A 27,923-nucleotide genomic window follows, 5' to 3' on the forward strand; every position below is an offset into this window, starting at 1 on the left:
TTATCGTTTCAAAAATTATGTTGACTCAATTCTCATACGTTTTTTTCTCATCATGCTTTGATGCCTTTACCTATAAAATCACTGTTTTTTTCTTGAAATACTGTTTCTTAGCATTTATTTTATAGAATTGCAACTTTGTATTGAATTCTGAAGACTCCTTATTAAAAACATTTTCCTTGAAAAATGGCAGCCATATTTCATTTTCATGTCCATAATTATAAATGTTATTGTAATTGTATATGGATTGCATTCTTGTAACATGATGGCTTTTATTCAATAATGTTTTGGGGGTTTTCTTGAAACATTAAGTCTTTGCGTCATATGACTACTCCTTTCAACTTTAATTGCTAAATATTTCAATTTCCTCCTAATTATGATTCTTGTCATGTCTAACTTTATTCTTGGACAATCATAATATTTTGATATTATTCTCCAAATGATTTTTAAATTATTTTTATGGCTTTATTTTTTTTAATTAACAATATGCCCTTTATTTTGTTTATTTTTCCATGTGCGGTTTTCCTTATTACACATTTTTTCCCGTAATAATTCAACTTTGTGACATAACCAGGAATCTCACTTTCATCCTATGGGGTTTTTCTTGTATGATTACGAAGCTTTGCCCCCTCTGAATATAAAGGATTTCCCCTTTTAGAACTTTTTTCTTGTATTGTTAATACTTCTTGACTCGTGATGTTATTGCTTTTTTTTCTAAGATGTTGGCTTTGCTCACAATTCTTTCCCTGTTGTTGTTATTTTCCCCCTATTCCTTCATTCTCAGTGTCATTTATTGGGGGGGGAAACCTTTCTCATGTCTTACAATCCACATCCTTTACTTCTATTTTCAGGAAACTTTTGAATACCCGCTGTATGAGGAAATGGGTACGAGAACATTCCCTTTGCTGTTTTTTTTATGGTCATGCAGCTCTGATCAGAAAATTGTTAAACATTTAGACATGATGATCACTTTTGAATGGGCACAATTGAAATTGTGTTTTGTGTGTGTGTGCGCGCGCGCTTGTACGGGCTGTGCCATTGTCTTTAAATAGAACCTAATTAAAGTCACACAGAAAAATGCACAGGCAGCAAAACTTCGCCAGACGTTCCTCGCCCGCGAAAAGAAAATGATGTAGGGAGCGCGAGAACGGACAAAAGCTCCGTCGGAGAACGGCTCGACAAGAGGGAAAAGGTTTTCAACTTGGAACGTTTAAGAGAATCTTTGATGTGTATCAGAAGAGGAAAGCAGGCTCGCGACTGGGACGACAGTAATTTTAAGTCGAAGCAGAAGGCTGGCCGACTTGCTGCCTTGCTGGCTGGCTGGCTGGCTGCCTGTGGGCTTTGATGGCGCTGGCCGTTTGAAGTGGTTTGCGGGGAGGGGGGACGGCGGTAGGGAAAAGGTGGTGGGGGTGTGAGGGCAGCGTACGATGTCAGTGTGACGGTGGAGGGGGAAGGAGAAGGGAGGGGGAGGGGGGCGCTGGGATGACGGCGACGGGACAAGGACCGAGGAGACCCGAGCTGGCGGGATGAACGCGTACGGGTGTACGTGTCGATAATGAGGAGAAAAATCTGATTAAAATGGAAATATAATGACAGCAATAAGGGCCGGTACAGATGGCAAGGATCTAGACAAATTTAAATGGATGACAAAAGAAGGCGAGGAGAGGGAAAAAAGAGCAAAGATGAAAAGCAGAAATGCCGTAAAAGAAGAAAAGTGCACGGATGGATTGAGGTGGAAGGGGGGTTGGGTGGGGGATAAAGAAATGAAAGTGGCACCGAAGCATCCATATCTCAGGATGAAGCCTGGACATATTCATACCTCAACTACTCATTAATGTGTCGCATTTAAAGATGACGTTTCCTCCGTCTGATATGCTGCCCGGTGGTCTAATGACTGACTCCAACACCCCCCCTCCCCCAACTGCTCCGCCACCCTACTCTCCATCCCTCCAGCAAAGTTGGACACGCACACTACAGTATATAATCACAACTATGTGCTTTTCCCTGCCGAGGTACCAAAGTCGGCCACAAAATGGAAAAAAATGGATTCTGTACAAACCTCAGAAATGTTATTGGGCCTCTTTGCCCTTTCATTTTCATATATAGGTGCTTCACTTTTGAATGAAATGCCTCCCTCTGCTAAGTTATAGCTGTACAATTACCAAAGCAAACTTTCCAACATGCGAGTCTGTTAAAAACAAACAAAAAAAAGATGAGAATATCTCAGACATTGAGCACTGCAAAACAGATGGTAGGTTGGGTTGGGTTGTCTCTATATGCTATGCTAACTAGCGACCAGTCCCGGGTCTAGCCTCCTCTTCTGGGACAGACAAATGATATCCCTCCTTTATTCCAGAAAAAAAAAACTTTGGCCACAACTTCCGCTAAGAGCAGCGAGCCATTTGTAACAGCGGCTTTCATAACAAGGTTTATTTGAATGCTTATTTTGCTTTCTTTTCTAAATGACCATCAGCCCCCATAGCATTTAAAATTGTCTTGCACATCTTGGGATCTTGTTGGCGGTTGTACTAACAACCAGAAGAAGTTGTGTCTGTGGCCACAAGAGCAATGTTTACAAGAGCTTGCACCCAGACAAGGAGAAAATGCTGTTTTCACAATCGGTACACTTTCCGGCGCCTACCTTACACTGCGTTTAAATTGACAGTTTGACATTGGTACTAAAATAAAGTGAACTGGAGTTTAATTTAATATTTTATTAGCATAGGAAGAACATTTTAAAACCAAAATCTTTATTTTTAAATTCATTCATTTCAAACTTTTGTTCGACACAAAACAAATGTACAGTGTAGATCAAAACAAAATATCAGTGAATTGCTAAAAATGGACCCCTCGAGAATACAGTAATAAATATGCCTTCAAATGTAATACTGATTTTAAAGTTATGATCCTCTGTACGACATAAACATCATTGCCACATTGCAAATGTGCATGATCAAAAAATGACACGATTGCTTAGTCCAGTGGCTGCCGGCTCAACGTTTATGTGGGCAGTCTCTGCAAACTCCGCTCGCATTTTCACGCTTCATCACTGCTGCTACTTTTTCGAATGATTCAGCAGGTTTGTTTTATTGCCGTGTTTTTGACGACATACCTTAATTCACTCCATATTGCTCAGGCCATACCGCCACACAATCGATGGCAAGGAACTTCTTGTCAAAATAAAAAAAATGCCAAGTCATAGGTGCCTATCAGAAGGGTGTTTAGCTGCGCGTTAGGTCATGGTTACGATTACTTTCTGTTGACTGCTTCTTCTTTCATTTATTGGCAGATTCTGTTGAACTTGCAACCCCAAGTTAGAAGGAAAGGCTGGACTCTGATTGGCTGCTATCACGCACATTTCCAACGTATCTGATACGCTCACAGCTGGTCATGTAATATTACTCCACTCTACTTGACTTATATCTCACAATTCTCAATCGTATAATCACCCAGCCCTACTTATATTAACCTTTCGGAGGTAACACTGGGGAACAATATGGGTGAAAAAAAATTTTGTTTGATTTTTATGCCCATTAAAACTAAAAGTGGCATGCTGATTCCAAAATTGCCGCCACTTTTTTCCCCCCACTAGTTAGCTGGAGGAAAACTTGCCATCTTAGGTGACCCATCTTCAGCTATGTGGCAACTTATTTGTTCAGTCACAATTGAAAAAATTTTGTAACCACGGACACACCATTCTAAGTTCAATTTCATTTGACTCATGATATTTGTGTGTGTGTGTGGGTGTGAGTTTGTTTGTTTTCAAAGCTTGTAACCCTTCCATCTTATTGTTTTATTGACATATATATACACATTAATTTCATATTACAAAAAGTAAAAAAAAAACACCCACAAATTAGTTAAAAACAGTTGTCAGGCCAACCTCAACAAACATTGTGTTTCCCATTGGGGTGGAAGGTGTCAGGGCTGATCTATACGCTCCGCAATAAATAAATAAATAAAATTGTGTCTCTCCGGTACTAAATGGGCCGGTGGTGGGCCACCAATACTCTTGTAGATCCCCTGTAACAAATGCCTCCCTCAAATAGATTAGTTTACTGCTGAACATCTCTCAGGTGGCTCAAGGTTGTAAATGAGTTTCCTCCAAAGCAGAGATGGGCAAACTACGGCCCGCGGGCCAAATCCGAACCATTGGTCTTTTTAATCCGGCCCGCCGAAGGTTGGGACACAATTAAGGTTCGATGTTAACAACTGTATTCATTTCATTTGGACTTGTAATGACAGGCATTTCAAAGCCGGGTGGCACAGTTGCTGCGGGAGGCTGTAAATTTCCCCAGTGTGGGACAAATAAAGGATATCTTATCCTACTTGAAGTTGCAGAGCATAGGGAGGAAGGGGGAGACGATACGGAAGCCCGCAGTAGCGCCAAGTCAAGCAAATCCCATTCGATACGACGGAATAATGTCTGAAAAACGTACCAAAAAATGCAAAATAATGCTTTTTAAATAAAGAAATCCAATTAATATTATGTCAAATTTCGCTCACCCTTTTGATCCGGCCCTCCATAATATTTTCTGGTTCTCATGTGGCCCTTGGCAAAAAATAACTGCCCACCCCTGCTCCAAAGTATATATAGAAGATGGTGAAGACGGTATATTTTATGCGCTCCATTAAACAGACAGGTGAGCACTCCGCAATGTTATATGTGTGAATGTCTCTGACTCGTTCTCCCCAGTCTGTCTTGGTTCTCTGCACTTCTCCCCAATAGTCCTTTTGATTTTAGCAAAACTTTAGCAGCTTCACAGTTCAGAGGTTCAAGTTTCGAGTCTTGGCTCCGACCTTCCTGTGTGGAATTTGTTGTTCTTCCCTTGCTCCCATGGGTTTTCTACCTTGCACATGCCCAAAACTATATTAATCTTGGGCTCAATTAAGACTTTAAATTGTCCAATGGTGTGAATGTGAGCATAAATGGTTGTCTGTCTTAATGGTCCCCGTGACTGTCTGATGACCAGTCGAGGGTGAACACCGCTTCTGTCACCAAAAGTCACCTGGCAGAGATTCCAACTCAATTGGAACAAGCACTGTAGTTTATGGATGGATGAAAAATTCTTTGACTTGACATAAAGGGTAGTATATGATCAGAATCAGAGTGCAGCTTCAATATATTGTGGATTTTTACACAGTACATATTAAATTTAATGGAATGGGTTTTTCGGTATATCAATTAAGCAAAGATTTATCCACACTGAATGTTACAACAGAGCAATAAGGAAAAAGTGCATCAAAGACCAAGAACATCCGAAGTTTGGGAGAATTTCACACTTTCCAAAAGACACAAACGTGGGTTGTACAAATGGCTTAAGTTACCCAACTGCACATCTAACATGGTGAGCTAATTTAATAAAACCAACTACCGCTGATAAGAAAAAAATTTTAATCCCTCCGCTGTTGGTTAAGGATGCACATAGCAAAGCCAGCAAAATAATGACGAGTACTTATTCATAAACGTTTGCCACAATTGACACTGAGTCATTCGACCAAGTGACAAATGGTTTAGCTAGTTAACAGCAGGTCATGTCCGCACACATTCGCTGACTTGTCGTACGGTCTCACGCATTCAATCACAGATACGATACAGTACTGTAGCATATGAGGTTGGGGACCCCAGGTGGGCCACACATGCATATTGTATTGGTATTATGCATCAGGCTTACAAATGACAAATGCTTGCACTGGAAAGGAAGAATATGACACCTTTTCATATTTTGCGAACAAAAAAAACACACTCTGATAGATTGCCCTTCGTCATGTATTACAGGTGGAAGAAAACTCTGTATGCATGTTTTTATTCAGGCTGGAATGTGCTCACTCCCTTGCAGGTGCATGTGTGTGCGTGGGTGTGGGATGGCAGGTCAAACAGAGGTGGTACCAGGTGATTACAGGTACAGGGAGAGACCTGGCAAGAAACAGGGAGGCTTTAACTTCTAGCTCATGAGGGAGTCATCCAAGTTATTGGAAATATGCGCCAGTGTGTTCCGCAGATACGCTTGATGTTTTATAGACTTGTCAGTTTGTGGGTTGTCACAGGTCCCGCTAATGCTGCAGTCCGGTTGCAAGACATTTTAGGGCTTGAAGAGGCGCTTTCAGATATGACAGCCTTGATTCAATCAATTACAATGAAAAAGGCCATATATATATATATATATAAATCCTCTTCTCACCCCTTGGGTAGTGTCCGTCCCTCATTCAGCTTGGGTCCTCTTACCAGAGGCCAGGAAGCTTCAGGGTTCTGCGCAGTATCCTTGCTGTTCCCAGCACTGCACATTTCTGGACTGAGATGTCCGATGTTGTTCCCAGGATCTGTTGCAACCACTCATCTAGTTTGGGGGTCACTGCCCCGAGTGCTCCGACCACCACAGGCACGACTGTCACCTTTACCTTCCAGGCTCTCTCCAGCTCCTCTCTGAGCCCTTGGTATTTCTCGAGTTTCTCATGTTCTTTCTTCCTGACGTTTCCATCACTTGGGACCGCTACATCCACTACAACGGCTTTCCTCTGCCCTTTATCGATGATCACGATATCTGGTTGGTTCGCCATTACCATCTTGTCAGTCTGGATCTGGAAGTCCCACAGGAACTTCGCTCTGTCATTCTCCACCACCTTTGGAGGTGTTTCCCATTTTGACCTTGGGGTTTCCAGTCCATACTCCGCACAGATGTTTCGGTAGACTATGCCAGCCACCTGGTTATGGCGTTCCATGTAGGCTTTCCCTGCCAGCATCTTACACCCTGCAGTTATGTGTTGGATCGTCTCAGGTGCCTCTTTGCACAACCTACACCTTGGGTCTTGTCTGGTGTGGTATATCTGGGCCTCAATGGCTCTGGTGCTCAGGGCCTGCTCCTGAGCAGCCAGGATGAGTGCCTCTGTGCTGTCCTTCAGGCCAGCCCTCTAGCCACAGATAGGACCTCTTGAGATCGACCTCTTCGGTTATGGTCCGGTGGTACATCCCGTGTAGGCGCTTGCCCTCCCATGAGGGTCCCTCTTCCAGCGTCTCATCTACTGTTCCCCATTGTCTGAGACATTCTCTGAGTACGTCATCCGTTATATATATACTAGCTGGTTCGCCGCCCTCCGGGCGGCTCATCAGCTAGTTCCTGCGGAAGGCTGGTAGGGTGGTGGTTCGCCGCCCTCCGGGCGGCTCATCAACTAGTTCCTGCGGAAGGCTGGTAAGGTGGGCCTTCGGCCCACAAAAGTGTTGTTGCTTGGTTCAACTTTTTGTTCATCTTCATTGCTTATCACGAAAATAAAGAGATGTTTAGCTCTACTAAATAACTAACAATTTCATTGCAATGCTTGTGGGTAGACAACATTTTTTCGCTAAGATGCCCGCGCGATCGTAGTGAACCACTGCCTGAGCGGCGCAGTGGCGGCGCGCAGCGGCGCGGTGAAGTAGGTACGTTTTGAAAAGGGACAGACGGAAGGACAGACCGCGTGCGGGACGACGCGCAATATATATATAGAAGATATATATATATATATATATATATATATATATATATATATATATATATATATGCTAGTCATTTATTTGTTTTTGCCCAAATAAATACTTGTCAGATCTGACTAAGAGGAACAGAACATCACTGTCCAATAGGAAAACATATAACTGTAATACTTGTGAGTTTGCTTTATTTTTTTCAATACGAAATGTATTTTGTTTCTGTTTCAGATTACAATAAAAAAAAAACAATAAGAGATGAGTGTTTTTTTTTTGTTACAGAGACAATGACAAAACGTTACTAAAGTTGGTTGGGTATTAATAAAAAAACATTTGTTAATAGAGCTCATGTAATGTAGAGTTAATGTAGCTCATTTCGATTTAGTAGGACTGCTTAAAAAAAGGCATATTTTTGTTTGTTTTATTTCTTAAAGAGTCTATGAAATACCCTCTCTGCAATTTGAACATTTTGGGGAAGATGGAACATTTTCAGACTGGCATTGTATATCAGTATAAGGGGGTAACATGCAAATTCTCCTCGTTCAACACATTTCTGGACAATTTCCTACTAAATGAACACATGCACCTCCATCTTGATGTGATATTTAAAAAGGGAAAAAAAACAATCCAACCTTCATTCCAATTCTGTGTCCTACTCATGTGAAGTGCCCCACCACCCGATCCTCACTCCCACCCAACTGGGTAATACATGCCGGCTGAAGCGGCATTTTCAAATTTTAATTTGAGGCGTGATAAAACGGCACATATCTATAAATTGTATGCACAATCGACTGAAGTAGAGGCTTTGGAGCTCTTTCTTCTGTAGAACATGTGCAGCATATCAAACACGCAATCTCCAGGATGTCTGCACAAAAACAAGGGGGGGCCAGGGCAGAAGGGGTGTGGGGGGCTCTCAAAATAGAACTTAAGAGCGAGGAGCGTGCCAGCGCAATGACAAAGAAAGTGCTAATAATTCTGGAAAAGGACAATGATGAGAATGAAAAGTGATGTGTTTGTCCTGTCAAGCCGGCTTTGATGTGAAAACAGAAATGCGCAACATGGTTAGGGTTTCGCCTACGCACAACTCGTGAGCCGTCTTAGCCTCATGTGTTCATCATTGCGTGCTTTTTGTTTAGACATAGAGATGAATTTCACTGACCGGTTATCTCGGATTCAAAATTCCACACTGGTATTTGGATGTAATGTACGATTTTAACTTCCAAAAATGTCATGAGAGGGCAATTATGGGGAAAACTGCTTTCACATGCACTAATCCTGCACTGGCACCGTAAATCTTTCCGAATAACTCCTCCTTGGACCGGACGGACAGCGTGGCAGCCATGCGGCAGGAATGCACAGGAAGACATGGGACTGATGAGACATAATTGAATAAACATGTGAAAAAAAAAGCAGAGGGACTCAATCAAGGGATTCCCCGTCTGCACAGCACAGATCTGGGATCAAACGCTACAGCGGGCCAGAGTGGCGCGACACTTGAGACGGCGCTAAACGACAAATGAGGAAGCATGAAGATTAGCGCTCAGTTGAGCTCGCAGCAATATGATTTGAAACGCTCAAACCCGATCTGGCTGGACTGTCTCGACGGGACATGCTAGCGGCGGCATCAGCTGCATTACTAGCGTGACGGTAGTGCAGCGTGACACAGTGGAACCCGCCAAATTAATTTGACAAAGAAGAAGAACGTGACGTATCATGGAGGACTTCCAGTGTTTTTTTTCTTTCTTAACATGTGGCTATTTATTAAAAGAATAACATGCGCTTTGTTTGGATGCCAACAAGCGAAGCGTACATCCAAGATAGCATAGAAAGGATGTCGCTGGCTTCGGTAGCTGAAAACTGTTAGCTATAGCCGCAGCTAACTCACCAATTTATTTTCAAAAAAGCTGTGTGATGGCCTTAACCAAATGAAGCATCAAAAATGAAACATTTAACCTGTGATTTAAATTAACTTTTGAAGGGGCGGTTCTCTCTCATGCAAATGAGCCACTGCTCACCCTACTGTTGTGAGAATGGATTCTGTTACCATGACAACTTGAACCAGAGCTAGGTTGTGGCTACTAGTTGAGGCCTGTGTCAATAAAGGAAGATATAGTGAACCCCATTCATCACGGGGAATATATTCCAGACCCACTACCTACCGCTGAAAATTCCCACTTTATACTCTTCAAGTACTTGTAAACTCATGAAAACACACTTTGTTATACATTGTACATATATTGGAGCACTAGAGTCTGGACTCATAGGCTAAATCTGTGTTCACCTATTCATTGAGCAATACATCCTGAATATTTTCAAAGGCTTTCTTCATTTTGCTTTTGCCTCGAAAAAAACGTCATAACAGTACCAAAAATGTCCAATTGTCCAAAGTCAGATTTGATCATAATGGAAACGGAAGGAACTTATTTCACGCTTTATGTATATCACTGGTCCCCAACCGTTTTTTGTGTCACAGACCAGTTGAGACAAGTACATGCCGTTTGCAGACCAGCAACCATTTAAAAAAAATTTACAGTTTTTTTTTCATTGTTTTTAAATTGCCAGTTTTAAAACACTGCTACAGACAAAGATAATTATAGAGTAATTCAACATTTTAGTAACATTCATTCATTTCCAACGGTGTTGTTCTACTGCACAACAAATCTAGAACAAAATAAAATCACAAACTACTAATAAATGGACCAATTAGGAATAGTAAGTACCGGTACGCCTTATCATGTAAACATAAGAGTACGAAAGTTATGATCCTACATACGGCGTTGGCATCATTGCCCCTTGAAAATGTGACACGGTTGATTGTTGCTTTTATCCGGGGACTGTCGGCTCGTTATTTGAGACCAAACTGTGAATGTTTATGTGGGCAGGCAAACTCTTCTCGCATTTTCATGCTTTCCACTTGATCCTTGTTCAAACGATTCAACAGGTTTCTCGTTTTGCCTTGTTTTTGACGACATAGCACGCACAACAGCTTCCTTCCTCTGCATCAGCAGAGGAGGGACATCTCTTGTCAAAATAGCGTTATCTTCAGAAATCATGGTTGCCCATACGTTTGGTCACATGACGCTGCGCATGACCCACATAAGAGTATTTACTACGTCCTCGAATCCCAAAAATCAGATTTGGCATTGTTTTTCGAACTGCCATTCACCACCGATTCGTGTGCAGCCCTATTGAACACACACACACACACTAAAAATTGCAAGCACATCATTGGATTGGATTGGATACAACTTTATTGTCAAATGTGCTGTATGTATGTGTAACAGATAAAATCACAGATCATGTACATAAAATATTGTAATGTGTAAGATATGTGCCTTAAAGAAGCGGCTCCAGCCTGAGTGTGCTCCTCATGTTTCTGTTTCGCTTTTCTTAGCATTCAACAACCGTAGGTGATAAGTGCATCACTGATTGTGGCTCTCCTTTCCCATATGCAAATACTGTATGAAAGTATACTTTAAAACGCCATTAAAATTATTGCTTTAAAAACTGCAATATAGCAGCTGTGCGAATGATGAATGGGGGACACTTTATGTATGTGGGCATAAGATGTGGGCATAAGATGATGTTCTGTTAAAACGGCAGCTATGTCGTATGAATACACTCCTATTCTATCATGAATCCATGCTAATACGGTAGTAAAGTCAATATTACAGTAAACGTTGGTATTAAAAACACTTTCAGGCCATGAAGAGGAAAGAATTAAATGAAAAACCATAAGTAAGTTTGACCACATGCAACGCCACATACAAACTAGTTCATTGACATTCATATTATCAAAACAGCACATGTCGAGGCCATCGTAAATCGAGGACCCGCTGTGCAGTGGTCCTCTGAACGTGTAATTAAATGGGCCCCGTGTGACCATGTAGACACAGAAAAAAAGAAAGTGGTCAGAAAGTAGTGTTTGTCTTAAACAGAGAATATTTCTCTTTGTCTTTTGACCATGTCTTAAGGCTTTTTATGTTCTCAGGGCTTTCTATGACAATCAGGAAATTCAATGCTATAATCACGAGTAGGGATACAGCTATCAAATATTTTTAGAAATGAGTACTCTACCATTTATCTCATAGACTCGTGAGTAATCGGATAAAATTGATTTTGCATTAAAAATAGTCACCCCTGGAATCTACAGTGAAAAAGAGTTGAATCCGTGGAGAACAATCCTTATTCTGTGGAAAGCAAATCTTGATTCCGAGGTTTGAAAATTAATTTTCCGCTGGCATTGAAAAAAAAAAGACTGAAAATGACCATTTATGAAACACTTGCTTTTGTTGTTGTATTATTGTTATTCTATGTGACATGTAAAGTGCTCTGCTACAGCTGCAAATAGTGTGAAATGTGCTGTGGAACATTGTGATTCTAAAATAATCAACAGCAGCATTCTCTTTGTCCCTCTAGAGCTGATATATTTAATAATCATAGATTTGGGGTTTGAGGCAGAACAAGTGTGAGGAAAGCAAAGAGTTCTTCAAGTGTAAATTAGCCACTTGACCTGGATATTTTAAACATACTACATAAAGTATGATAATAAATATAGTTTAACCACACAGGCAGTGAGGTGACGTCATCTTCAATGGACATTTCCATGAAATATTAATTCTATCACCAACAGCATCGCTAATCATCCATAAGATGATTAAAAAAAGATCCACGTTGGGTCCGATTTACTTCCGTAAACTCTGCCGCGTGCGTCACTCGACGTTATGCTTTGTGCGCAAGCGTTTCACATCACAGACGTATTCAGTTAACATTAGAAGACACATTTGTTTTATAATGTGAACGAGAACATAAAGAGGGTGGATTTAACAAACCCTCCCCCACAAAAAATAGAAATGGGCATCATGCCCTGCAGTGTGAATGAAGCCTATCGGATTGTGACATGTAGCTGTCGGGATGAAAACTCCATGTGAAGGTAATTTTCTTCACCTCGCCCTTATTTCTCCAGACTGCTTTCAATTCCACAGAGAGTTTTGAAATCTGCGGCAAATCCTTCGATTGCGGATTTCCTGCGGGGACTATTTCAAAAAAATATATACTGTATATATACCATCACACAATAAAATAAGGTGCATGTGAGGTGCAGGTATTAAATCACCATTCTCGCGTTCTCCATTATTGTATCTGTGCCTTTGAGTGTATGTTGCTTTAAAAGGTGGGGCCTGACCTGGCGAGTGAAGCAAGAGTCAGCAAAGGAGAGTGTGGAGTTAGCTGTTGTGAGCGCAGTTTAGCGGTTGCCTGTTAATTGGCGAACTGTCAGCATGTTGATGACCTCAGGGTCAGTTGTGGCCATAGCATTTTACGTATGAATGTGCTACATTAAACTGGCTCACATCGACAATTTGTGTTGGTAATCGCACGTGGGCTGTTGTGATTGTTAGATCTGCTTTGCGCTGTTCATAACATGGAAAACTCAGAGGCTGGGTTCTCAAAAAATCTCCCCGGACAAGACTACATATAGACACAAGTTAACCCAGAGAGCTGTCCTTGGGTGTTAATAGTGATGCCCGATACCACTTTTTGTCGTACAGATAGCAGTATTTACTCTTTGAGTACCCAAGATACAGAGTACCGATTACCTCTAGTAATTTTGATCTATAAAATTACATTTAACACAATGATTAAGAAGAACAACTACCTTTCTTTCTGAGGCAAATGATGATTCGCAGATGTTTTAAATTGCCGCAGTATAGAGGCAACTACAGCCAAGGAGAACTTACTCAATGTCAGATTGGTTTTGCCTAAGTATCAGTGGCTGGTATCGACTGCTTCCACGAGCACCCGATACCTTAAAATACATCTGGCATCAGACCGTTACGAATACCTGCAATGGTCACCTGTCCGTAGGTGAAAACTAAGCAACTGTGAAGCTGAAAGAAACCCGTGACCATAATGCACATTGCCGATGGAAATGCAAAAACGTGTAGGAACTCTACTGCTTGGTGGGAATTGGGCTCTTTCGTGCCGTCTTCTCACGCCCAGTAAATGCTTTTGCCGTCTCCAACTCTGTCAACCACATCAGCACCCCACCTCTGTCATCATCCTCATCCTTCGTTCCCCCCTCGGTGCCCCCACCCGCCGCTTCTGACGCCCCTCCAAAAAACGTCTCCCGCTAATAAACCGTGGTGCCAGTGCTCTTCACTGCCGTCTCGCTCATCCCGAAACGCTGATGCAAATGACCCGGCCCACTGCGCCGTTACAGTACAAGCATGTCCATCTCTCTTGTTCCAAACTTTTCCCTCTACCCCTCCCCACACCCCCTTTCTTTTTTTTTTCTTTGCGGCCAGGGTCCTTTGTGTGTACAGTGCGCAATGCTCACTGTGGCAGCAATGTGCCAGAAAAAGCCACACAAACACACACACATGTACACCGTCGCAAGACACACAGCTGGGCCCCAGCTGCACACAAAGACTGGGGTTTGGAAATCAATGAAGGAGAAAGAAGAAAAGGGGAAAGGAGTTTAAATAAATTGGCACTTGAAAAAAGAAGAAAAAGAGGGAATGAGGCAGCTGAGGAGAGGATAGAGAAAGCCCTCCTTAAAAAAAAAGACGAATCAGTTCGACAAACCAGCAAGGCTCTTTCGACGGATAACATAAAGGAACTAAATGTGTAACGCAAGCCTTCATCGGCTTCAAAGGCTTCGATGAGTTGACAGCGGAAAAGATGCGCACACTCTTTGGCGGCTGAGGGCGGGCAGCACATGAGATGTGTTGCACTGAAAATTTGAAGCAACAAGAAAGAGCAACAGGAGGGTAGCGTAAAGACCAAGCAGCAAGGCTGTACAAGGCTCAGCCTCAAACTTACATATGCATGAATGTTGTCATAAAAAAAAAAAAAAATCTGATGAATTATATTTTCGAGACTAAAGTCCTGAAAATAAAGTGGGATTTTCTTTTCAGGACATAAATTGTAATCTTATGAAAACTTTTTGAAAAAAGGCGTTTCCATCTCATAGGAAGGAAGCAATGTTCTTTTTTTTTTTTTAAAGAAAAAAATCATAATCTCATGAGATTTTTTTGGGGGGGAGAAAAATCTCAAATTGAAAGTATTGAAGTATTGAAAAAAGTCGCAATCTTATCATAGTACTAATATTCTTTGAGACCCAAAAGTCGCTGTCATACGATAATCGTTGAGGAATAAAATTGCACTCTCATGAGAATGAAGTCAAATTTTAACAGGTAATAAGTCAAACTTTTGAATCACAAGGATCACGTATGTTTATGATAATCTGATCTTTTTGAGGAAAAAAACTCATTAAGAATTCATGGGAAGAAAAATTGCAATCTTATGATAGTTGTATTCATGGAGAAAAAAACGTCTCAACAAAAACACGATCTGATAAAAATAAAGTTGCATTTTTCGGGGGGAAAAAGTCAATCTCATTCAAATAGTCATTTTTTTCCAAAATAAAAGTGCTGTATGTTACGGTGTCTGAGAATTGCCTCAAAAAAGTCTCCATCAAATGATTGACAATGTCATTTTTCAAAAGGATGTATTTTTAAATTGTGTGAAAATTAGGTTGCACTTTTTTAGGAGCAAAGTCATGATCATTTGGCAATTGAGTCAGATTAGAATAGTCCCACTTTTGGGAATAGAAAAGTTGTCATCTAATTTTACAAAGAACAAATTTCTTGGAGAAGAGAAAAAAAAATGACAATGTCATGACGTATGACAACAAAGTCTGATTTATTTTGAGGAAAAGTTGTAATCGTATTCGAATAGAGTTGTATTATTGGACCCTTTTATGCACCAATGATGGTAACTTGTAACCTGATAACATGTCCACTGTCGTAACCGCTGTCCCTGTAAGGGTTAAGGAATCAAAGTCTTTTGACAATAAACTGAACTTGAGCAGAGTCCTTCTGTCAAAGTTAGGGTTAGGGTTAAACTTGGATGGGTACCAAACTTCCAGGCACCCATTTTGACATCCGAAAACATTAAAAGAGGACTTTGGCAACTGTGCTGCTGGACTAAGAATATACATCAATTTTGTTTGTCACGGTGGCTCGTTTTTCACTTTAGATGACTTCACAATTGCACGTCATGTTGTCGTCATTCATGTGTTACAATTTCTATTATTTACAATCATTTATTTGCAGTAAGCATGACTTTCCATTGTCACTTTACGTGAGCCCGATTCTTTTCAATCAGCGAACAATAAACTGATTTTAAATGTGTAAATATAATTTAGCATGTGTACACGTGAATAGACATCTTGGCTCTCTTTTCATTGAAGAACCCAACTGCGGAATACGCAACCAAAACTGTTTGTTAAAAATGTCACTATTTGTCACATGATTGTTTTGTTTAGGGAAGATATAACTTTGAAAAACATTCATTTGTGTGAATTTAGCAAAACTCCTCAGCTCATTTAACAAACCAAAAAAAAGAACATTATCTCTGTGTAATTATTACATTTTAGACAAGCAACAATGAAAACACATTCCTCAGATGATATGATCATCGTTTTTGCTGCAGGGCGAATCCGACAGTTTCATATTTGCTCCAACAAAATGCCAGTGGTGTCATTAAACAGAAGGAAAGCACGATAAATTAGTGGCAAACATGTACCAACATTCAACAGACAATCAGATGACCATCTCATGCTACTCGGAACCATGACGCTAGCACTAAGTGCTAATACATGAGGTCACCAATGCTGAAGTAGGTCACATGAGTTTGCCATTGTAACAGCAGAGAAGCCCCTATCCCCTCTTGAGAGCTGTTGTAGGATGAAAATGATCCAAAAGATGCTGTTTCACTTTAATTCATGATTAGTTTAATTCTAATTCCTGAACATGTTCAACTCTAACTGCGTTACAGTCTACAACAGCGGTGAATTCCAACAGTGTCTCCATCACCCAAATTGGTACGTAAATCGGAACGCGCCGGAGTCTGTCGCTAACCTAGACTAACACAGTAGTCAAGGAATAATGATCGGAAATATTTGTGTGAGAACTACGTGGAGGTCAAAAATGTCAAATAATCGATTGGCGGAAAGTCATCGGGCCTTCTTGTGCCGCATGACCATGCACTATTCTTATGCCGCCGAACAAACGAGTTAATCGCGCACCTTTCATGATCACGAATTGCCGAGACCGCCGTGAAGCGAGAACTCCCTGTTTGCTGAAGGCTGTTCAGCGCACTAAACCATTCATTTTCTGCAATTCTTATTGACATTATTAGTTTTAAAATGATGCCGTGCATGGACGCAAGGATTCCACCTGACGGCGAGGATAAATGTAGTAACACAGATCAGTTACAGACGTTTCTGACTTCTGTATAAATCCATGTTGCCGTCGTATAACGGCAAACCCGTCGTAAACTGAAGACAACGTGAATATTAACTACGGCGGGTCTTCAGTAGATGGCTGCCCTGGTGTACAATATTTCAAGGTTACTAATAGAATACATCAGGGGTGCGCATTACGTCGATCGCGATCGACCGGTAGATCGCGGAGTGGTCCCAAGTCGATCGCGAGGAGTGTAGAGGAGAAAAAAAATCATACTTGTGTCTGTGCATGTTAGAAATATATATATTTTTGAGTTAATATACACTGCCCCCTAATCAATCTATCAGTGTCATTTTCACAAAAAATATTTAAAAAATGAAATAAAATAAAGTAAGGAAATTGTGAACCTACGGTGGCGCTTGATCTGCGTCACCGGAAGTTATTAGCACTCAGCCGTCTGCAATTGCGGCTTGTGATCAGAGCGGTCGCGCTAGATCGTTTATCGTCATCATTATTCTCATTCAGAGTTTGTTTTGTGTACAATTCACCGAGGGCACGGGCAAAGAAAAGGAATCTGGAGGACCAAGGGAAGTACTTTAAAACGGTACGCGTGAGCTACGATTGTTAACTGCAATAGTCCCTCGTATGCCTTCGTGTCAGGCTTTTGCTCATCATGGCGTGCGTGTGTATGTGCGTGCGCGGGAACGGGTCGATCGCGGGAGGTTAGTTGATCGAAAAGTCGATCTTCAGTCCAAAACGTTTGGGCACTCCTGGAATACGTGGTAGGAAAGAAGGCACAATTAGTTGTCCCCTACTTAGCATTATTGATTTCATTTATTCATATTCACGGCCCGCAAGTGTTTTCCATACAGATATTTACGATAAATATGACTTAACCACTATGTTAGGATAGGTTAGTGATCAACGACAGCAGGTTCCGATGTACGTACAAATTTGAATTACGGTGCCACAGTGGCCAACCAAGATTTTGTTTTGGATATCGACATTTATTAAGATGTTCCCCAAATCCATGTCAATGTCATGTTTGATGGTTAAATTGACATCTGGCTGCGCTATCTCCATAACGAATGGATATCGTCGTGACTCATGTACAAAATTTGTGATGGTTTGGATACAAAATAGTTGAAAAGTCATCATTTCAGACCGCACCGCCGGCGCCAAAACACAAAAAGCATGCTTATTTCCCCAGGTTGCTTGATATTGCTCGACAGTGACAGCTTTACTGGAGGGCAGACATAGACGCACAATTGATAGGCGCCTCGGAAAAAGTCAAAACCTTGCCTCAGATCAAATTTTCTCTCCTCTTCTGGTTTGGAAAGGCTCCCTCACATCGCTGTCCCGAGAGTCGCGAGCTGCCAGATTCGTTTGGTTTTATCAAAGATCTTTAACGCCCGTCCCGCAGCCAAGTGCATTCCTAACGCTACACGCATTTGCACGCTGGCGTCACGGCAACGTCGCCTACAATTGACAGCGAAGGCGATTACTGACCGCGGGGAATACATATAAAGCAGGAACTGGTGATACTTTGAAGACATCCTATTAAGTGTAACAGCCCAGAGTTGTTTCATGTCAATTTCATGCTTAGTGTGTCCATTTGATTTTTTTTTTTTTTGGTCCGATGACAGCTTCAACGTGTCTGTGATGTTGTTGATCTGCGAAATTTACTGCGGTCGGGCGACAAACTGTTACGTGAGGGTCAAAGGTGCCTGCCTAAGTGTGTCTGTGCTTGTGTATGTGTGCGTGTCAATGCTCACACTCAGGCGACACTCTCAATGATATGAGGGGACACTTAAATAAACTACAGTGTAGAAGTAAACAGCCGGCATTTGCGTGTCGCAACGGGGGAACAAACAATCAATCACCTTCAATTCTCACTGAGTCCGAATTAAAGCGCGTCGCCGCAGATCCTGTAACTTAAATTTACATTCACAGTCTTAATGATTTTAGTTGCTTTTGGGTCATGAATGGAAGTCATCGAAGAGGCAAACAGAACATAAGATACAAAGTCTGTAAGTGCCATTTCTCTTGCATGAATACCTCCAGGGCCGTACGTTATGTTAATTTATGGACCCTGATCACAGACACTGGAACTAAGTGTCCATCAACTGCTTGATGGTGAAAATATGAAAACAGTTTAACAGCAAGCCACATTAAATGAGGGCCCCCACACCCCCTGAGCACTTATTTTATAATGCAATTCGAAACGCTATTCATATTTTTGTTTCACTGTGCGTGACCTCCATAATGGATTTAACCATCAAAAGTATGATGTGCAAACAGCCTCCACATGACTCTTATAATATAAATCGTGTGTGTGTGCGCGCGCATGTGTACTGCGCGAGCCTGTACGTGTCCCTTTTCCGAGTTAACTTTTTAGTCACACTTTAAATCATGCTAAAATCATGTCTAAGATGCTCTGTTTTATATATATGTATATCAAAAGGGCAAGTGTTGGGTGTTTAAGCCCAAGTCGTCAGCAGTCTGCCTGCTTTGTGTGTGCAGCAACTCATGAAAACAACAAAAAGTAGTTTCTAGTTGATATTTGTCAGGGCTGGCTTTTAGTAAAACAGATATGTTGACACCTGACGTCATTTATTAGCACAACGTTTATATTAGCTATGAGCTCATCATACTGACTTGTGTCACTGCCGAGCATCTTACAACAAGGTGCGCGCGCAGCCACGGTGAAGATTTTTAAACTTTTCAAACAATAAAGGTCCAGGAGCGAAAGTTTGAAAGCCGTGCTGTTGACAAAGTAGGGATATCCACGCGTGAGGGCTCTCCTCCATCCACATCAAACTGCAGTCATCTACTTTCTTCCAGTCCAGCCGCTTACCTTGACTTCTCCTCGGGTTGGCTTGTTTCCTCCTCTTGCCCCGACTTTCCTCCGTCATGCTCGCGGTCCGAGTGCGGGAGGGAGGGGGACTCGGACGGGAGGGGTGGGGGTGGGAGAGTCCCGTGGAAAGCGGCGGCGCGAGTGCGGTGCTCTCCGTCCGGCGTGGCAGCCTCGGGATACAAGAGGGAAGAGTCCATGGAGAGAAAGGGAGAGAGAAAGAGGGAGAGTGAGAGAGAGAGAGAGAGTGAGAGAGAGAGAGAGAGAGAGAGAGAGAGAGAGAGAGAGAGAGAGAGAGAGAGAGAGAGAGAGAGAGAGAGAGAGAGACACATCGCATTCACGCCCAACGGGACACCCACAGCTCGTGATGGGACTCCAAGCGGGTGGAGTGGTGGTGGTGGGGCGGGGGGTGACGTCATCAGCACAGGTTGGCACGAACGGTGGGAAACAAGGGGTTCCCAATCGATCCATTCCATAATACCATTGGTTTATGTTTCATGTTTATAATAAATGGTAATGGGAATGAGATATCCCACTTGTGCAGTATTAACTCCAAAGAAAGAAAATATATATATATATAGAAATTACACTATTCCTTTGAAATTGTTCAGTTTTTAAATGTTTTTTTTCACCTTGAATCATCCCACCCGCGGAAATGCGGACCCGCCAATCACAGCGCACAACACCATCTGGTGATAAGTGATTGAAAATACTTATAAATTTTATGGTGGTGCCTCGATTTGAGAATGTAATTCATTCCATGACCACGCTCATCTCTCAGTTCATCTTTGCCCATTAAAATGAATTTAAGTGCCTTTAATTTGTCCCAGGCCTCCATAAAACACCAGCATTTTTTCCACGGTTTTTATATTCTGAAAAACAATCTGCATCTTGTATTTTCTCAAAAACAAAGTCATTATATAGTTAAATATAATGTTGAATTCAACAGTTCGTGCATTACAAATACATGCAAGTCATTGTCCTTCTGTTGTGAGCTCCTTGACCGTTAGGAGGCAGTATAATATACACACATAAAATAAATGGTCACAACCGCTATGTATGCTACAGTAATACCGTAGTTGTCATTTTTTCCAATTCAAAACGCAAGAATGTTTGTGAGTATTGTTAAAGTGTCTGTCAAAATTTATTGCGACACCGTTTGTATTCAAATAGATGTTGCTTATCATGACAAATCTATTTGTAAGCCTGTCTTTGGCATTATACAATATGTCTTAGCATTTAGCTAGGAGACTTATTTAGGGCGATATTTTGTGTTTCCTTCAAATACGTGTGCAATTGTCTTTGTTTGATGTTTCGTTTCACGGTAACCTTCCACTGGGTGGCAATAAACTGCTTGATGCAAGTGTTCGGCCTCTGTTTTGGAAACCTCGCTGTCATCACCGCGCACTAGAAACAAATATTTGCTCGCAAGTTGAAGCAAAAAAAAAATTGGATGAGCGACGGCTAGTATTTTAAAATGCTTTGAGTAGAGTCACTCGTAAATTGAGGAAGCTAAACTTACTTTTCAAGAGAAAGTCATAAATCTAATTAATGAAAATAAGGTCTTTTTTTGGGGTGTAGAACGTTGTGAGAATAAAGTCACATTTTTCAACACTATAGTGCTGTAATGGTGTGGTAAAATATTATGTAATATTACTAATGGCACAGATATTATACCGTCTGGCGCATTTATACTGTTTATTCATGTGCTGATTATTGTGCACTGTCCCAATGAAATGAATAAATGATCAAATAAACAAATGATAAATATGCCAGGTCATCAACCTCGTGTTGATTAAATGACACCACCTGTTAATTGACTTTAGCCCATAAAGCAAACTCATCCAATTAAGAATTGTTTGTGTACAGAATGCTTGTTCTCTTCTAACCGTTTGTCCAAAATATCTCAAATCTTTTATATTGAATATGAAATGCTATTTTTTCCCATTTGTTTAACTCACTTTAAGTTAATGAGACATTTGTCCCCAAAAGTACAACTTTATTTGCAAAAGAAACATTTTCTCGAGGCATACGTTTTTGTCTTGTCTAACATTTTTAATGTTAGAACTTTTGTGTCACGAAGTTCGACTATCTATTGAACAAAAAAAATCACCAAGGATGGTGATAATTACCCCCACCCCCTTTCATTTTTTGTGTGACCCTAATAATGAATATTTAAGAGATTCGCTCTCTTAGCAATAGTTGCCCCGTCGAGGTGGCACACCTCCACCTCTCGCGCACGCGTTGTCACGTAACCCCCCAAATTCCACGCGTGCGTTCGCGGCCCCTGTCACCACGTGATCCGTTCCGCATACTTGTTCAAATTAGAATTTATTGCGACGCTTCTCGACGCTGACGCTCATATTTTTGTCATTATCTTCAGTTCTTCGATCGGTGCGCACGCACACACGTACAGCTCGGTAAAATAGCGCATTGATAACATAAAACATCAGCAGGACATAAAGCACTGTTTACATAGCGTCTTTCAAGCTAAAAGCCTAACTTTTTGCACCAAATAAAGAGATCATCACCCGCGTTAATGACAGCAGGTAGCCCCCGCGCCCCCAACACACTGCCACACACTAAATTCAACCAACCAACCCACCCACAACAGCTCCACCACCCCCATCACCTCCCGTTGGTGTGTTTTATAGCTTTGCGACACCTGCGCGAGTTCCCTGCTCAAGAATCCTGAAGAGGACCCCGTCGCGCGCCCCATTGACGCGCGGATGACTGTAGGAAGTGGTGCGTTGAGCGTCCATTGTGTTGCAACCTGGAACGTAATCTGTTTTGCAACTGAAAAAAAAAAAACATCCGAAATAAATAAATAGATTAAAAAGGAGTTGGGGCGGGGGGCTTGACAAAGTAAGAACCCCTCACCTAGGATTTCTATAGCTAGCCTCCATGTCTATCTTATCTCTGTAAGGGGAGGACTGGTGTAATGTATGGTGGAAGTTGCATAATGTGTAAACAACCGAGGCCAAATGTTATGTGTGCTTGGCTAGCACACATAACATTTGATACACTTGCATCCGCACAGATTCATTATTCGTTAGAGCTGGGGTGTCAAACTCATTTTAGTCCACATTTTGGTAACCGTTATAAAGAAGTAAATGATAACCGTTTATTCAACAATTGTTTAAGTGGCTGTCATGACAGGTTTGGTAACAAGAAAATGCTTGCAATATCGTTCTTATTTATTACAAATGAGAATTTTAAAATGTTGGTCGTGATTTTAGCAAGTGTCATGGAAGTTGACATGTGTGATTTGCAGGCCACATAAAATGATGTGATGCGCCATATCTGACCCCCGGGCCTTGCGTTTGATAGCGCTGTTAAAGAGAGCTAGAGATATGATTAGGCTTTCCGCAATCAGGATTTTGGAGCCCCCCAAAAAAAGAAACAACTATCACTGTTCCAACCAGAAGATGGATCTAACTACCATTTGATTTAAAAAACAACAACAACAACTAAATTCAAGGATGAATAATGCCCATTGAAATGCATTAGGAAAACATAATAACAATTAAGCATTAAAATTCTCACCAAAAAGTTGATAAACGAGAAAAACAGAAAAAAATGTGATTAGGGGAACCTGGCCTGCCTCTCTCCAAAAATTGCCTAATTATTGATAAATATTAGATTGATTTGGGAAACAAAAAATCTGACTGTATACTGCTTGTCCCTCTCTTCGGGATGACCCTCCTCTGAATGTTTGGCAAGCCCCCGGGCAGCCAATCTTTAAAAGTCACCTTAAAATGAATTTTTAGTCTTTGCCTTTTGACTCGGCATGAGACACAATTTTTAATTTGACCGTCTTTGTTATTAATTTATTTTTTATTGTTCGTTGTTGTATGAACTATGTTTGCTCCATGTACACCACTTTGTGTACAGCGGTGTTCTATAAATACAGCTGTGTTGAGATGACTCAACTCAATTCAAAGCAAGCGGCAGTTTGGTTGATATAATTATGAAAAAATATTCTTTAAGAAAGAGAATTCAGATGGATACTCACAGTCATATATTCCTTATTCTCTGCTAAGAATTTCTAATATTACTGTCATACTGAGAAACCAAGAAAGGAGCTGATTCTCGACAACAGTGTATTTTCATATCTGCAAAAGAAACTGTGAAAACCCTGCATTTGACTCTTCGGGTGTACCTAATGTGCTCAGTGATTTTGAAAAAAATATTTTTTACCTGAATGAATGGCAAAAAACAAACCAGTACTCCATCTGTTAATTTCAAACCGTTTGTTTCTTAACAGCCTGGGCGAAGAGAAAGCATTCTGGTGGCAGGGAGGATGGTAGGGGGGCAAAAAGACGGCTTTGCTTCAAGAAAGAGGGAGAGAAGGGTCACCGTGGGCCTTTTGTTGACGGGACGGACTCACGGAAGGGAGGAGGAGAGACTGGGGGGGCAGGAGGGAGAGGAGGCAATAAACTTTGCTACAGATGAGGGTCACAAAGGTGCAGAGGTGTCTCAGAGGTCCTGGGAGTCTGTCATACGTGCCCCCCCTGGGTGTGATTTTCACCAAAATAGCGCTAATGACACTTATTGATTGACTTGCTGAATTTGCAAAGCTGTTTTTTGTGCTTGGAGCCACCTGTTTGATTCATCCAAATCCTAGGTGTATTAAGACCCTGATAGGAGGAGACTCAAGAATCCCTGAATAGCTTCTCAGCACCCCTAAGGTGGGAGTAATAATTGACATCCACGTTTTGGCATGGTCTTTGAGTCATGACCCAAGTTGAAGAGATTAAACTATTCGCTGTAAAAAGTCATTAAAAACAAAGAAACATAAATCAATCACAAACAGTCTGTTTAACTTAATGCTAACAAACTATGCAAATTGCCATTGATGGACAAATGAAGCGTATCAAAACTTTCAGTAATGAATAGTTGCAGGTGGAAATGGTGGAGCAATACCTGTAGACAGACAATGTAACAATATTTAAAACAGGCATATGTTCTTTGTCCTTTGCAAAAAATATATACTGAGTCAGTTGTGAAACTTCATGTGTCTCTGTCTTCATTGGTGGCTCAGACATGCAAGCTCGAAGGAGCAGCACAATTTAATTGGACTGCTCTGAGGCAAAAGAATATGTGGCAATAACTGTTTAGTTCTTTATGTTCTATTTAATTATCTCATCGCATGATTATTTGTTTATTTTATTGTTTTTAGGAGGCTGCAATAAATTAAGTATAAAAAAGGAAGTACGGTACCCTAGTGGTTATCCGGTCTGCCTCACAGTCAGGAGATCTGGGTCTCCGATAGGATATCACTGTTTGGAGTTTGCACACCCACATTCCAAAACATATAGGTTAGCATCACTCAAGACCCTAAACCAGGGGTGTCCAAAGTCGGTCCTGCCTGTTTTCCAACTCTCCCAAGAGACACACACCTGATTCAAATCATCAGGATCGTTCTAATGCTGCTTCAGAGCTGGCTGTTGAGCTGATCATTTGACTCAGGTGTGTTGCAGCCGGGAGAGATGGAAAACAGGCAGGGCAGTGGCCCTCCAGGCCCGGAGCTGGACACGCCTGCCCTAAACGGTCCAGCAGTCTGAATGTGAGTGCGAATGCTTCTTTGACCAATTGATTTGACCTGTGATTAGCTGGCAGTCAGTCCCAGTTGTTCCCCTGTTTCGCTCACAAATAATTGGGATAAGCAGGAAAGAAAAGCTTCACTTATTTCTCTGCCTGTGAAAACGTTTTTTTCAGGTCAGACAACCATCCATCCATTTTTTATTTTTTATTTTAATCTTCTTATCCTCACGAGGGTTACGGATGTACTGGAGCCAGCTGTTTTCGGGCGGGGTACATTGTGAAATGGTTGCCAGCCAAATGCAGGGCACACAGACGAACAACCATTCGTGCTCACAATCACCCCTTGGGACAATTTGCAGTGTTCCATTAACCTGTCATGCATGGTTTTGGAATGTGGGAGGAAACCGGAGTACCCGGAGAAAACCCACACAGGCCCGGGGAGAACATGTTAACTCCACACAGGAAGGCTGCAGCCGAAATTGAACCCTGCACATCTGCACTGTGAGGTGGATGTCACAGTGCAGCACTCGTGCATCGTGTCGCCTCAAGTCAGGCATTTCATTCAAATTCAACATTGACTAACTATTTGTAACCTCTCGTCCCTTATTGAAATGAATGGGAATGCCATTCATTTATTCCAGCTCCCTCACCAATCGCCCCCAAAAATTCCATTCTTGAAAACAGTTGTGGTTAAGAGTTTTTCGGTATGATCCAATCATCGATTCAATAATTAATGCAGATACAAACTCAGAAGAGATGCTTTTATTATTGATTGACTAATAGATGATTTCATAGTAATTTTTCATCAAGGATAAAGAATATATACCTATGAGTATTGTTATAATATCGACAGGTTTTTACACTGCTTGTGTTCAAATATTGGTTGTTTATAGGGTTCCAAAACAGCAACTATCAATGCTAACTATTAGCTTTTTCCATGTATGTTAGCATTGAGCCAATATGGCCATTCACTCGCCAATGTTGTTTGGTTGTTTTACACAAATAACAGTAATGATTTTAATTTGAAAGTAAACTACAACAGGGACAAGAATTAAACATCTTGAAGTGTTTTTCTGAAGAATTATCCACTTTATCTCCAAAGATCAATCATGTATTGCGCAACAAATCATTGAATCCACTTTTTGATCCTGATTGGGCCCTGAGCAAAACTTTGGAAAATGATCTGCAAAGTTTTACAGAGACAAAAGCTATGATATATATACTCCACATGAGCACACACGTTATTGGTTAAATCCCAGCTCTGTTTTCAATGTTTTGCTGTGTTAAGACAACAATGCAAAAATGTTGACGTTTTTTCTCTCTCTTTTCTCTCTCTCTCTCCCTCGCACACACACTCACACAAATGCATGCATGGAAGGAAGCAGTCCCACTGGGGTTTTGTCCCGTCCTGTGGTCTATGGGTTCAAAGCTTTCCAGCCCAGGGAGGAGAGCCTTTAAACAGCATATTAAGCAGGAGTTAATTATATGCCAAAGCTAAGTGACAAAGGGAAAGAAAAGCCTCCCTCTGAATGGCGGGACAAGAAAAGAGAAAAGTCATTATGCTGCCCACTTCTTTGCATTTGAAAAACCTTCCGTCTTATTTCGGGCTATTTCCATTTGTAACTCCGAAAAGATTGAGCGTCGACAACTTTCCATCAGCGCCAACTTGCCTTTTTATACAACGGCATGTAACACGAAACTGACACAAATGCGCTCATTATGTCATTTGGGCCCAGAATAAACTGTTGTCTTTTCCCATCACTGTTTGGGTGCACTGAGGAAAACTTCAAGTAGTCATATGCCAAACGGGCTGTGTATATAATTTGTCTTAATGTGGCCAATCAGCTTTTCCTCCCAAGTGCACTGATTTGCAATTGTTTCACATCTCAAACGTGAACCCCTTCATCCCCCGCATTTGCCTTGGAGCAAATGAGTCAACCTTGGTGAGACCTGCCAGGCCTTGGTGGCTACACAGAGGCAAGCGTGCCATCCCACAATGCCACAATGCCAATAATAATGCACACTGCTGCACTTAAAAAAAAGTAAAGGATTCTGAGGTTAGTATGCTGTGTACGGATAGCATATCACAACCCAGAAGATTGTTTTTCTTTTTATTCTTTAAATATTTGGGGTGGTTTACAGGTTTTCAATAAGTAAAAATAGCAATGTATTGTAACATATACAATGATAATACAAAAAAAACTATTGTAGAATACAAAGAAATAAAATGTCACTTGTATTTTTTTAAATGTCATTTGTCCAGTTAAAGCTTTGCTTCAACCTTATTTTGGTTGTAATTCCATTCTTGCTCAAGGACACTTCAACAGGATCGCAGTGGGAACCACCAACCTCTGGCTTGAGAAATGACCACTCTTCCACTGAACAATGCCACCCCTTTTAGAAGAGTGAAAAAAGTATTTCAAGCCCAGCATAGTTTTTGAATAACAGTCCTCTTTAATCCTACTTTCTACGCCTACAGAAAGCAATGGCTATAGCCTCATTTTATGAAGTACTGTACATCTTTGGGCAGATTATTGGGGCATATTTTGAGATGATGAGTTAGGTTTGTTAGTTTGGGAAAAACTGTTACTATCAACATATTATCCACCCTACACTGCTATCATTGTTTCCATTGGACTTGTTGATAACAGTTTGCATTATTTTAAACAACCTTAAAAAAATACAGTGCCGTAAATGCGATAAAAATATCTCCATAGAGTAATTTAATAAGCAATAATCTTCTTCATGCTTTTTTGAAAGTGTTTTATTTCATTATAATAGTGTATTTACATTTATTTATATGTTGGATGATGTT

General features: G+C 41.1%; 1 protein-coding gene across 1 annotated transcript in view; it reads right to left on the bottom strand.

Annotated features, from left to right (window-relative positions):
* LOC127607566 (zinc finger E-box-binding homeobox 2-like) overlaps positions 1-19,868 on the bottom strand; it is a 46,577-nt gene extending 26,709 nt beyond the window's left edge. The window contains exon 1 of the mRNA XM_052076008.1: positions 19,565-19,868. Coding sequence (XP_051931968.1) covers positions 19,565-19,622 — 58 coding nt within the window. The 5' untranslated portion in view covers positions 19,623-19,868. The remainder of the gene's footprint in view (positions 1-19,564) is intronic.
* Between the last annotated feature and the right edge of the window lie 8,055 nt (positions 19,869-27,923).

This window comes from Hippocampus zosterae, chromosome 9, assembly GCF_025434085.1.
Source record: "Hippocampus zosterae strain Florida chromosome 9, ASM2543408v3, whole genome shotgun sequence".
NCBI classification, from domain to species: domain Eukaryota; kingdom Metazoa; phylum Chordata; class Actinopteri; order Syngnathiformes; family Syngnathidae; genus Hippocampus; species Hippocampus zosterae.